Source organism: Dermacentor variabilis, chromosome 7 (assembly GCF_050947875.1).
Source record: "Dermacentor variabilis isolate Ectoservices chromosome 7, ASM5094787v1, whole genome shotgun sequence".
NCBI lineage: Eukaryota > Metazoa > Arthropoda > Arachnida > Ixodida > Ixodidae > Dermacentor > Dermacentor variabilis.
The window spans coordinates 88,314,746-88,328,833 of NC_134574.1; the positions used below are offsets into that span (position 1 = coordinate 88,314,746).

The 14,088-nt window shown below is 44.9% G+C and overlaps 1 protein-coding gene across 8 annotated transcripts in view; it reads left to right on the plus strand.

Annotated features, from left to right (window-relative positions):
* LOC142587619 (echinoderm microtubule-associated protein-like 2) overlaps positions 1–14,088 on the plus strand; it is a 159,762-nt gene that overhangs the window by 82,911 nt on the left and 62,763 nt on the right. For all 8 annotated transcript variants that reach the window (XM_075698767.1, XM_075698766.1, XM_075698768.1 and 5 more), the window contains exons 2-5: positions 4,083–4,229; positions 9,284–9,393; positions 10,772–10,914; positions 13,690–13,878. In XM_075698767.1, coding sequence (XP_075554882.1) covers positions 4,083–4,229; positions 9,284–9,393; positions 10,772–10,914; positions 13,690–13,878 — 589 coding nt within the window. The remainder of the gene's footprint in view (positions 1–4,082; positions 4,230–9,283; positions 9,394–10,771; positions 10,915–13,689; positions 13,879–14,088) is intronic.

Genomic DNA, 14,088 nt, shown 5'->3' on the forward strand with positions numbered 1-14,088 from the left:
CGGGGCGTCTTGGAGGCGCGCCTCCGCGGTTATCTTATTAATTATCTCCACCTGGTCTTTTGTCTTTTGTCGTCGAGGTGCACTGCTAGGAGCCACGCGTGTACGGTGTGGTGTGGTCGGTTGCCCTCGTTTGCATGCGACCTGTCTCGCTCGCTCGCAGGAGGGTAGGATAGCTGCTGGTCTCGCGGTTCTCACCCAATCCCGGTCCGCGCTAGCGCGCAAGCATATACAGAAAGGATTAAAACACACACAAACACACACACACACACACACACACACACACACACACACACACACACACACACACACACACACACACACACACACACACACACACACACACACACACACACACACACACACACACTTATTCGGTTCTATAGATTCCTCTAACAAATTGAGCCGTCTGAGGGGACAGTCGCACGGTTACATCGACGTGTCACTGACTCCTAGTGGAGGTCGGTGGTCCGTGTAGGCACCTTTCCCTGGAAATTAGTTCGTGTATAGGCGTTCGCAGCTTGTTCGGTCTTATACGTAACATCGCTGTAGCTGCCCCGTTTTCATTGCACTGGACGAACTGTCTGGGGGTTTTCACGTCACTGCGCCTTCTGTGGGAGACGCTGTAAATTATTTTTAACTCCGTAATAATTAAGGGCAGCGGGAAAAATGTGGATAATTAAGGGAGGAAGCGAGGCGCCAACAGCGGCCTCGGTACTCGGGATGGTTGTGACGGCGCCAAAAGTATACACGCCCCATAAGGTGTGGAATTCTTAAACGCTTTTAGCGGTGCCACGGCCGGGGACGTAAAACATTGGCACTGGCTTAGCTCGGCTATGCCAGGATATACATAGCGAGAGCTAAGGCATAGAATGGTTAGCCTTGGTTAACCTTTATTGCAAGTCCAGGTTAGTCTGGTCGTCTAGATATGTTGCGGCGTTTAGCCAGTCGTTCGGCGCGCTGTTCGTCTGTTTCCTGGGCGATTCGTTTCCTCTTCATCGCGTTCCGATTCCAGACCTCCTCCTGCTTATCAGAATTGTCGCCGCCCATACTGCCGCCTCAACTGTGATTGCGGCGCACGCGAGCTCTCCTTTTCGATCCTCCGACGTGTTATCAGGCATGCGACGCAGACGACGAAGCGAGCGGAGGCAAGCGCAACGACGAGGAACGCGGTCTGACGTCATGTGTCTCCTCGGAGCACCACTGGGAGCACGGCCACTTCGAAATCGGAAGTTCACGGCCAGTAAAGCTTTCGCTTTAAAATGGGTGTCACGTGGGACTAAGCCGAACCAATAGGGCGAAAGTTGTCGTTATACTCCGCCGGTACGCACGCATTGAACGCGTGTCCCATAGGACGCCTCCTGGCGGTTCGTCCGGTCGCCCGCGAATACGGGAACCTCTATTCACGTTTCTGCGTGGTCTACTAGCTGTAACCGTGTTTAGTTAGACTTGACATATGGAACGTACATTCCACGCCGCACGTGGCCTTCCCGCCTGGGAGTACGTTGTCGATTGGTCGCGTCGCGATGAGGGCTGTCCTCTACGTCACAGTATTGAACGTGGGCCGTTTAATTTGTTCGCCATGGCTTACTGTGAAGCCGGTGACAATGCAAACAAAAGAAAAAAAAATTGATAACTGCTTGTTATTCTGGTATAAGTGGATCGCTTGCACGTGCAGTGTTTCGCTCCCTCTCTCTTATTTCCTACTTTCTTCCTCCCCCGTTGTAAGGTAACATGTTCCACTTTTCTTCTTGTCTCTTGTCTCGTCCTTCGAGCTCAGTGTTTAAAGAACTTCGTCGTCGACGTCCGTGCGGTATACGGGAAAGCGAGCGCTAACGCCAGCTGTGCACGCTTCATCTTTTTTTTTTTTTTCGTTCGCATTATTTTGGCCATCCGTCAAGTTTTCAATTTCGTACGAAGCGGGTCGCTTCTGCATCGCGATGTCAACGATGGCAACGCGCTTTTTTGTTTACACATTTTTTGCCCCGCGTTGTACGGCGAAGCGGTCGGAGAGGTCACCCCTCCCCCCCCCCCCCCCCTCCCTTCCAGTTGTGGCCGCGGCGGCAGGCGTTCGGAACGCGCCGAGGCTGGCGAGGTTCTGGCGTCGGCGCGAACGCGCGTTCGAACGAGACATGCGTGCGGGCAGGACGGAGGAGCGGAGGCGCTAACCATTGCGGCCATGTCACTTCGAGTGCGGTTGTTGACGTGCCCGTTTTCGTGACAACGTGCCCTATAGTGTTGTAGTCAGCGAAGGTGAGCCTAGAAAGGATGCGACGATGTAGCCGAGACGGGATTAGCCGTTGCTAGCTTGGCCAATATAATTAGTTTATTGCCGGTTTCATGTGAGTTCAGTTTGTTAGGTGTCCCGATCGTCCATACTGGTGGCAGGGTTCGGTTATCTGAACTCTGCCTTGCTAAAGTGCTTATAGCAGTGAGACTGTGTAAATAACTTTGGTGATAGTGTATTTTGTGCACGTGTTAGTGTGTGTTTGTGCTTTCTGTTTTTGTCTCGCTCCCTTTTGTCCCTCATCGTTTCACCTGGAGTAGCCTGCCACAAGGCTAACCTCTCCAGATATCATTAAACGTTCACCCATTTGTGCACAATGGTAATGAAAGTAACAGCTTGACTTGACGAAGCAAGCCTATTCATGGTTTTTTGCTTTATTTGCGTTCTCACCATAGTAACACATGGATAACATGCACAGCTGCTGTCAAACGTACTTAACCCATACAGTGCATATGAAGTGAGAACAGATCTGCAGTGGTTTAAGTTTAGCAATCCAGGGCTGTAACGAGCAAGCATCGAGTGCTATAAAAGGAAGACACATTGAGCAAGTGCATTCAAGGCACCCTGACCAGAAATCTTTAGCACCCCCTGCAGAGGAAGCAAGAAAGAGCCTAAGGCTCGTTTAGTTTAAGTATTGACGATGAATGTATGTGTATATACTACACGTAATGCATTGGTATCTGCAGGTAAAAAAGTTTCTACTGCCCCCCCCCCCCCCCCCACTTCACCCCGCCCCCTGTGCCCACCTCCTGCACACCCAACGAAAATAATCAAGCTATGGACACTGCCCCTGAATATCCGGCATATGTAGCTTCGACTGTTGAAGTCAGTATGTGGCATACCTTGTCATCTGCTTGCTTGCTGAACTTTGGATGCAGTGAGGCACCATCCTAAAATGTGGGGGATGTGTAGAGGTATTCCCGGTATTGGGGATTCACGCGAGCGCTGTGTTTGTTGTCAGGTTGGCTTGAAAGATGGACGCTGTAGCAGCTGGTTTCCACACATGTGCACAAAGAGCGAAGTGTCAGCGAGCATTCTCGCCAGGTCGTTCACTTCCACAGATGCTTGCACAGTCACTAACATAAGCTTATGAGTGCAGATCCAGCAGCCATTGTTTCTCCAAGGTGATATTTTTTAAAATCAGAATCTCTTTATCGAATGTGTGAAGGGGCAGTGACTCTAGAATTTATAGTAGCTTCTTACTCTCTTGTTTGTCTTCTCATTTAGAGAAAGAGGCCTTCAGATACTTGTCAAACAGTCAGTGTGCCTTTGATCTGGAAAAAAATCTATATATTTCTCGGAGCATATGTGCTGAACTTGTGACCACAGCAGCTTGCAGTAGATACGTATGCTGCATTGAATGTTATGTTCAGGTCTGGCAGTACTTCTGTCGAAGCCTTTACTGTTGCTGCATGGTGTATAACTGTGGATGTCCAATCTTTGCCATATCAAGAATAACAACTGCTGTATAAAAGTCAGTGCGTTGGAAATGGGAATCTGAACTTGTGTTGCAATGGTGGGAGCTGGATGTATTGGTCCCTAAGCCTCGTACAGTTCGTTTGGAGCTATAGTATGTTCCAGGCTACACTGTCTTTTTTTGTCTTGTCACTTTTGTGTGTGCATTCGCACTCGCCAATAAAAGGAAGCTGACAACACAGTTTATGCTGTAATGTCCACTATCGCTACATTTCTACTCCTTTGCTAGCTGCAGCGAGTATCTCGAACATGTAGTTATTTCATTTACGAGCATGAGCAAAGGTGCCTTGCTAAAGTCCCCCTATTTGTTCTTCCTGTGCAGAGGACATGCTGAACCATGATGAGCTGTCCCTCCAGGAGCGGGTCAGTGACCTTGAGAAGAAAAGCCTCGAGCAGGCAGACGAGATCACCTGCCTGCGGAGCACCATTGCCGACCTGCTCAGGCGCATCAACCAGCTCGAGGGGAGGGGTGAGCATGCATTTTGTTCAACAAACCTGAAAATTGGTCGTGTTGGCATATTGTATTCACCTTGTGAAATGGTGCTGAGGGAGACAAGGCTGAAAAAAAGAAAAAAAAAGTGATTGTGCTGAATGCGTGACTTGGGAACCTTATTAGTTCCTCCAAACTTCCTGACTTGCATGTTCAACACTACTCTTGTCGCTTTTGTCTTTTTGTCCTTATCTTCCTTTGTGCTTTTCTGCAAGATAAGTACATTTGGTTCAGCAGAGACGTGTGCTTGTTGTCACAGTCTTTCAAGCCACACCTAAGCTGTAGTTAAGCTGTCAGAAATGTTAAGAAGGGACTTCATTTTCTGGCGAGAACACGTCACTGATGTTCTTTGTATAGAAGGCAGTCTCATGTTTGCGTCATTCCGTGCATTAAAAGGACTCGTGTAAATGTAGCCATTTGCCATTAAAGCACATTGCTACAAATTTGAATTCCAGGGAAACAGAAGCCTCTTTTTCATCTTTCTTTTTCCTGAGTATAGTTCTTTATGTAAAGTTACTTGATCTCCTCTTGCATATTTCGCGCTTCTATGGCTGTAACGAATAGGGAAGCAGGCAATATTAATAAAAAAAGTGGACTTTACAGAACTGTCAAAGAGGCTAGTTAGCAAATGTGCAGCCAGCTCAAAAGGAGGGTTGCCAGCCAAGCTTTGCACACTTGTGATATTTCAATTTTTAAAACTGTGTCTAAACTGTGGTAAATTGGTTCATTGTTAACGTAAATGTGCAGACTGGCAAGTTGTAAGCTCACTCTATAGTTTCAAGTTAAGAACTTTATCCTTGGATTCTAAGCATTTTATGAGAACAAGATCAAATTTTGGAGGGCGAGCAGGTGCTTAAATGTGCACTTGTACTCACTGACATCATATTGCCAAAGCCAGGTCTGAGCCGCAGGGGACCGTGCAGTAGTAAAAAGCAGATTCACAGACCAGGAAGTATAGTGTAAATGTAAATGTCGATGTTATAGGACGTGTGCGCTACAACCTCAGGTAAAGTGAGCAAAAAGCATTTGTGTATTTTAAGCTTGCTTTTTGCTTTTTACTGTTATTGCTACTTAAGTAATCATGAAGTGGTTTGTAGTTTGTCACACATTTGACATGGCGCGCTGAAGATGAAATTATGCTTTACATTTCACTGTGTTTAAAACAGTCACAGCAGGCGACAATCTTTTCTAAGGTTGGCAATTTACTTGCATGGACTAGTTCAACTCCAGTTTTTCCCTAGTTGTTCTTTAGGCTGGTTGTTGGCACGCAGCTTGTTGCTCTACACTGGCATGGGCTACATAGATGACATACTGAAAAGGACCACAGCACAGACTGGTACTATAATGAGCCAGACTACGAAGCTAAGAATTTGCATTTGCTTGTGTCATCGTCCTTTCCTTCGTGTCCTTCATGTAGTCCCGGCCATTCTATCTTGCAAGCCAAGTTTTGGACCATATGCAATGACTGCTTCCAGCTTTCGTCAGCTGGCTGGTTGTTAATTGAAGTCACTGGACTTTGATGAGGCAGTCATGCTCATTTAATACTGCGCACATGAAGCCAGTATCCTCTATCAAAACTTGCATCTGTGTCTGAGGGGTTGCCATATTGAACTTACCTGCCTTCTATAAAAGCATTATAGTACTGTTTAGTTCAATTGGCATGTTCTTAGATTGGGAGGACTGTCAGAAAAATGTGACAATAAATTTTGTAAGTCCAGTGTATGTTTACAAACGGAAATGTGGCTGTTCTATGAAAAGAACCTTCTCCATGGTTGCCTAACGCAAAATATGTTATTGGTTTCTGCTTTTGGATGTTGTGCGTGTAGGTAATTTGGTTTACCTGACAATTTGCATTGACCGGTTATAGTTGACTTAAGGCTGCTGAATAACAAGGTTATACACCTTTGGTTGATGCTTAGCCCTAGTGACATTGAAGAAAAATGTTTTATATAGAATAGGCATCTGCAAGTCAGGTGTCATATTTTGTGAAGCTTTGTAAGTTTTCTTCGCCATTCACAACTGTTGATGAAAATGAAAATTCTAATTTTGTCTGTTCTTGCAATTGGAATCCCATCCTGGAATTTAAAGAGGGTAAGTAAACTTGCGGCCAGCTTGGCAGACGCTTGCATGCCGTCACACACTGATCAGAGTGGTCAATAACATGCTTTGGTCACATGCGTTGTCAGTTGCTTTTGTCATCCATGGATGCTTTTTGTTTTTTTGGTGTGCCATGACCTCCATTGTGTTCTGCATATTGTAAGCATTTTCTCACTGCTTGTATTTTGCTTGTGTTCTACCTCTGTGAGGAAATTTGACTTTTTTTGCAGTTAAGAACAATAGAGAACTAAATTTCTTCACTTGCTTATTTGATTGCATATTGGATGTTTTAAGAATGAGCAGCGTTTGTAATTTATATTTCTGTGTGGCATGCTTAGAAAACGTGTCTTTCTGTGTGACGCTTTTTTTCCTCTTATTGCTCGTGATCATGCTATGGTTTTAGCCACAGGTAGTTGCAAGCATACCTTCTGCTGTAAAGGTTTCCATGTTGAGGTAGTCACAACCAGGCTGGACATATGACTAGGCTATCTGTAGTGTTTAACCCTGGGCTGCTCCAACAGTGTACGGAATGCTGCTTAAGAGGAAGCTTTAGATCGGGTGCGCCTATCTAAATACATGTAAAAGGCAAATTTGTTTTTCTCTGCAACCACTGCACCAAACTTGGCGAGGTTTGTCGCATTTAAAGGAAACTTAAAATCTAGTGACCGTTGGTTTCGAATTCTTTATTTAGGTCGTCAACTTTTTATTAAAAATTGGCAAAAATCGAAAAAGTTTCAGAAAGCGAAACTATCAAGTTTACAACTCTGTAACTCAGCAAGGAAAAATGATATCACAATTCTGTATATTACATGTAATAGTACGTTTGAAGTGGACAAAATTTATGTGTTGAACATAAATCTAAAAAAATTTAGTAATATGAAAATACAGCTTTTGCAGAACCCTTGTATACAATGTAACAAAGTCACGTCAGATAGAAAATGACCTATTGAATTTGTCCGCTTTCAATGATCTAATAAGTGCCGTTTACAGAACTGCTATATCTTTTCTTGATGCAGAGCTATTAATTTGTAAATTTCGTGTTGATATTTTTTTCAAACTTGCGAATTTTTGAAAATATTTTTACCAAAATTCAGGCCCTAAATCGAAATTCCACTTCCAGTAGTCACTAGAATTTAACTTTCACTCTCAAGTGCAACAAATTTCATTAAAATCAGTCAGGGGGTTATCTCAGAAAAATGTTTTTGTGTTTTACATGTATTTGAATAGGCCGCGTCGGAGTTGGGCCTGAGCTAAAGCTTCCTCTTAAGCAAGGGAGCCATGTATATATACATTGCTCTTTATGTAAAACCTTGATTCATTTAATCGCACTAGAAAAATGAACACGGAGTTGCCATTTTACAGTGCATTTCATTTTCTGATGTGTTCAGACACAGTACTAGCCTTCTTTATCTTAAGTACGAATGACGTGCCATCTGTGGCAATGTGGGATTGAAAAAAGTTGCCATTTAGCCTGAAAGGCGCAGCATCGATTGTGATAACAATTTAGTGGACAGCTGTAGGAAGTAAGGACAGTAGCTTTATCAGCCGTATAAACTTCTAAACACATAGGCATAATAACTAAATTAACAAGCATGGTGTCACGCATGCACAAGCAAATTCATGAACACATCTCACTCAATAACCGCGGAAACTTGCTGTCAAAACACTGGATTGAGGAAGCCTGGCAGCAGCAGCGAGCGAATTAACCTTGGATTGGATAACCTTGGTTATGTGTCTCGCATCAACGCGAACTAAGCTGCGAAAACACTGCACCGCAGTGCATGGCGGACCATAGGCTATGGGCGGACTCTGTCCCTGTCACAGATGGCTTTCAAGATGCAGTGGCCCAGGTGGGCGCACGCAGCCGCCCTGACCGGCCGGAGTGGAACGCATGCCCTTCCCTACCCTTTCCCCGGAGCCTTGCATGTGACAGAAGACGGTGCACTTCTCTCCCTTTCCTGCGCGATGTGGAGTTGCGATCGTCGGCTCACCTTGGCCCACTTTCACTCACACATGCAGCATACGGCGCGTGCGGCGGCGATTTTATCGCCCTTGGACTTTATACAAAACCTCACGGCGACGCCGAGTTAGAAATGCGCTTAGTGTCCGTTTAATTGCTATCGCAATAAAAGTAATTTCCCTCAGTGAAAGGAACAGTGGTGCTCACTGTCACTGTTACAATCAAACTTGGTGCGCACTGCATTTTGCAGTAACAGTCATAGATGGCACCTGCATTCTGAAGATATGGTACGGGATTCCAGTCTTTTATGGAGACGCAGTTTACATAGGGGTCAGGGAGCATATATAGCACCACCATGTAGCTTTATATCCAGTCTGGTAGCTAGCACTTTAGTCATTGAACTTTTGCTACAGGTAGTGCCTCTGTTTGAACCTGTTGAATGACAGAGAATCCCATCGTAGTGTATTGCACCATTTGCTGATGTAGTGTGCTAGGTACAAGCCATTTAGGTTGTGGTGCACACCTGCTCCTGTGCCAGTGCATATGCATGCGACCTGTAATAACTGCATCGTGGTAGCAGGTGGCACATTGCACCGTATGCCTAAACGCTCTCCTATGGGGGGTTGAGTTAAGAGCAGCACCAAAACCGTCACGGCATGGCTTTTTCCCCCTCAACCTATTCTTGCCACATGCATTTGTTCGACTTATAAAATGGCCGTATACTATATTGCTGCCTGTGTGGGAAATGTGAGGCTCTTATGTAACAAGTGCTATGATTGGCTGAACTTCTTTCTCTCACACAGGTTAGTGTAAGAAGCACACAAACATTATAAGATCAAAATATTTCGTACAAACTGTTGGAGCTAGGTGGGAGTGCACAGGTCTGGTGCTGCAGTAGATTGGGTTGAATGTCGCCAGGGTTTGCCAGCATTGATGGGGCACGGCTGCATTTGTTTCCTCCCCCCCCCCCCTGCAGCTCCGGTGATCACAAATTCCAACAGCCATGCCACAACGCCAACCAAGGTGTCGCCGTCCTTGCCTCAACATCCGGCTGCCGTCCAGAACCGACATACATATCATAGACAGGTAGGGTGTCCACAGTCATTTAAAATTAACGTGCCTGCTTTTATATGGCTTTCAGTGAACGTCATTATACGATGGTTTCTTTCTCTCATCTTTTCAACCCCTTTTTCCTTCCCCCTGTGCAGGGTAGAAAACTGCAAACTTTCGTCTAGTTAACCTTCGTGCCTTTCTCTCTCAGCCGCATTTTCCACAGCAGTTAGCAAATGAGAGTGTCAGGGAAGAAAATAATGAACCAACTGTGAATTCACTCATGCATGTTGTTGATAACTAGCCTATTACCTACCATACATAATCTCAGTTTATTTGCATTGCTGGTTTTCATAGGTGCCACTGAAGAAGAAGATGAGACAGGCCTGGCTATGTTGAACGAGAAAGGCCCCATTTTTTTTATATGCTAAGAATATGCTAGGTCCATTGTTACCGCTTTTCTTGCTATGATTTCCCTAGAACAGTACCCAATATCCAGCTGGAATCTACTACATATTTTTAATTTTTTTTAATGAATTCACCAAAGCTCTACTGAAGAGGAATTCAATTAAAAACATCCTGCTGAGCTGCTTAACTAGACAAACTGCTAAGCGCACATTCTTACTTTTCTCCATGTGTATGGCTTACGATCTATCATTTACTGAATGGGTGTAATACTTTGCCTGCAGATTGTATTAGGTCTTGATGTTAAGTATTGCTGTAGTAAAGAAACTTCATTTCGTAAGGAAGTAGCAGAATCAAAGGTAGTAGTGGTATAAAAAGCCATAAGTACACTCTTACGTTAAGTCATTTAAGTAGTTTGCAATAGACATTGAGAAACCTAAGAGGTCTTTGTAAATTAAATGTCTTACCAGAAGAAGCTCAGCTGTACAGAAGTGCTGTGAATGTACAGAAAACTTAACAGTAGCACCTGAACTCTTGTGGTTATGACGGAGTTCATCTTAACAAAATTCATCATAAAGGGAGCGTACTGCACTTATTCTTAAAGGTAGTTGGACAGTTTCACTGCAAAACTGCCCTCTAGTAGCAAGATAGTGGAAAAAGATGGGTGTGACTACAGCAAAAGAGTAAAGCTTTCTTATATGTTTCCTCAGAGTCGCATGCCAAGTTAAGATTGTTTTGCTGTACCGTGATGTTTTCCAGCATGCGTGCCTTTGGCACCTGCTCTGTTGTCAACAGCTTTGTGTGGTGTAGCGGTCCATGGTGTTGCTGGTGATTACGAGTGTATATATGCTATGTGCCTTCTCCATTGTATTTTGTTGCAACTCTGCTACGTCTGTCTTCTCCTGTACATCTCATGTTCCCGCACTGTGCATCTACCTATATGTAGTACTAGTTCTACAAGACTGAGTGCTTTCTGATGCACTGAACAACTGCCGCCTTCTCGCTGCAGGCCAGCAACAGTTCCACATCGTCCTACACAGACGGGGTGACGCCGCACAATGGCAACCACCACGCGACACACAATTCGCCAGGTGTGGCGCCCCAGCGTCGGCTCAGTTACTTTCCTACTGCGTCCACCAGCTCACTGCACAGGTGTGTGGGTGCATGAATCAGCATCTCCAGTTTGTGCCAGATGCCTGTTGTACGCAGCACATTTCTTGTACATGCTCTTGCAGAGAAACAGTTTTGATGCTGAGGGAAAGCAAAAAGCAGTTGGGTTCATTAGGGAATCGGATGGAGTGGCGGTGTTGGGAAAGTGGGCGTAGTGTATACAAAATGGAAAACAGTTTGTCCAGTGGCAACTAATTTAAGAGCAACCGGACGGGAAGTTGTCGAGATAATTTTTCTATTTCCTGAGGCAGTAATACAACAAAGGTGACCAACCAGTGTCTACAAGTGAAGCTATGCTGTATTGTACTGCTTGGAAAGGAAATGGCAGCTGGCTTGCATTCTGCGACCTGCTCAGCACTGAAGTGATTGGGATTAGAGAGCAGCAAAACTTGTACCAACCAGAGCTGTGATATTTCTCTTGGGATCCAGTGCCTGGCTCGAAGTGGTGTAGGTTGGCAACATAGGCTTAAATTAGGGTAGAGGTGGTTCTGTAGTGAACGTAGTTGTTACACCACTTTTGGCAGTTAACTCGAAGAAGAAATTCTGAACACATTCTTGGCAGTTTATGATTATAGGCACACATTACCAGTGGTGCCATGATGCTCTCATAACCTTCTGGCCCTGACTGCAGTGTTTTGTGTGCTTTCTTCTGTAGTGGGGTCAAGGCAAAGCTGCATGAAATGTTTTGTTTTTTATACAGTGTCCTGAATATTTCGCTGTGTGTATTTGGAAAAGTTTTCCACCCACCAGTGCACTGTTCTTGCTCAAATTTTGCAGAACGATCGCATTTTGGCATCGACTTCGTTTAGTATAACACTTGGCACAGTTAAGTGCCTGGTTTTTAATAAAAAAATGCAGATTTCTCTGCGCTTATGGGAATGCAAGCCGCTGCCGCAACAACGCGAGCATAAACTTGTGTCGCCGCCTGTCGTCAGGTGCAGAAAGCAGTGTTTCAGGGAGGGCAGTCCCCTGTTCCAGGACCGGGCAACACGTGGCGGTCCTCCCTGAAGCGCTGCTTTCTGTAGCTGACGGCAGTCGGCGACACAAGTTTGTGCTTGCGTTGTTGTGGCAGGGGCTTGCATTCCCATAAGCGCAGGGAAATGTGCATTTGTTTCTTAAAAAGCAGGCACTTAACTGTGCTAAGTGTTATACTAAACGAAGTTGACGCCAAAATGCGATCGTTCTGCAAAGTTTGAGCAAGAACAGTGCAGCGGGTAGCGGAAAATCTTTTTCCGAATGTGCGCAGCGAAATATTCAGGGCCCTGTACTCAGTTTCTTAATAATTTCTCTCTGCCGCAGAACACTAACATACAGCTGTGCTGTTGATAGCAGTTTACTCACATTTAAGCTTGGGTAGTTAAATATGCCAATTAACATGAACAAAGCTCAAAATATTGGATGGTCCGATATTTGAATGCATATTGTAGGCAGTTAATTTCAAGCAAGGTGCTTGATTAAATTACAATTTTTGGCCTCCCTGAACAAAGGAAGCGCAACCTGAAGTGGTTTTCTGGAGAACATTCATACAACATAAGTACAGTAGCACTGAGGGTCATCAGTTTGCTAGAGTTGCTGAACAGTTTCGAACAATGGCTGAAGTGGTGGGATAAGTCCATTTTGTCTAAGCTTCAAATGTTGTATATGTTTTGAAATGTTGGGGGGGGAGGGGGAGAAGTATGTTTTAAAGAAGTCTCAACACCCTTAAAACTATGTAGTACATTTTCATTGTTTTTTTTTTCGTCTTTCTTTTTTTCCAGTTTATGCTAAGGACACTGAACCCTAATCATAAGTCATAACTTTGTTAGTTTCAGTGAACGCTTGTCAGTACTCCGTATTTGACACATTTTCACCCTGTCCGCCATTTTTCAATTCAAACTTGATGTGCTACAATACTATGTGCATGTAATCTCTGTTGCTGAAGCCTCGGTGTTGTCTGTTTCTTTGCACTGGTATGCAGGGGAATGCAAATGCGGTAAGCAGGGAGATGTGTGTTCTACCACACACAATTTGTACGATGGTCTTTGTAGGCATCCTGCAATAATGTTTCAAGTATTGTGCCAAGATAATGTGACCCCTACATTATAACGCATTCAAAATACTAGGGCCAGCCGGTTTTATTTCCTGTAGCTACTGTGATAATGACTGTAGCGTTACCATAATCGAACTATGCATCTTACAACAGTTTCTTGAATATCACTGAAATTGTTTGATACGGACATCCATAAAAAGCCCATGCCCTCTTTCCCTTTGCATCATCACAGAACCTGTATTGCTGTATGCTAACTTGTAGCATGATTTAGAGGTGAAGTGCTAAAACAGGATTGGGGGCCTGACCCAGACAGGCATTGACAAACGTGCAATATTATGGTTGTGTTACGACTCTCATAACCAAGTTGTTTTCAGATGCTATAAAGAGCCTTGTAGCAGGAGACTTTCCTGTCGTAGTTGGACTTTTCCAGCCATGCAGAGAAGCCCAGAAGAAACTGGTTTTTAAACACAGTACATTTCATTCTTTATCACCTGCCCTTCTAAGCACATAATTAAGACTAGGTTCCACGTAAAGTTTTAAACCAGAACCTAAACTATCCATCTTATCTGCTACCGTCCAAGCAAAGCTAGGTTTAGTTGTTCATGTAAGTGCTTGTGATGTTGTTTTCTTGCTTCCGTCCTTGTCTGTCTGACTAACACAACTTCTGCATCTTGCTGATTATCATTATGCCTTGCTTTTTCTCGCTTGCTCCCTCCCTGCCCCTCTAGTGAGGGTGGCCAGAGCTCGACGTCAGCGTCGCCCGTCCCGTCTCCGGCGCCCTCGTCCTACCGCAGCTCTCCCTCGCCGCGGCAGACGCCCTCCCCAAACCGCCACATCTCGGCCTCTACGTCCAACCTGTCCGCCATGAGGCGGTGGAGCAGTAGCTGCAGCAGCCAGGACTTTGCCACTGGCAACAGGTACAAGCGGCGGCCAAGCGAACCCAGCCACTCCAACTGTGCATTTCGCGAGCCGTGCAGAAAGCACGTCTGGTGGCCCTTGGTCATTTTTCCGTCTCCCATAGTTTGACATTTTTTTTTTTTTTACCTTTGCTTAGCTGAACTTTATGGTCTTTTTTTCTCTAGCGTGCATAACCCATTGACTTCCGAAACGCGCAAATCGCAAGATGT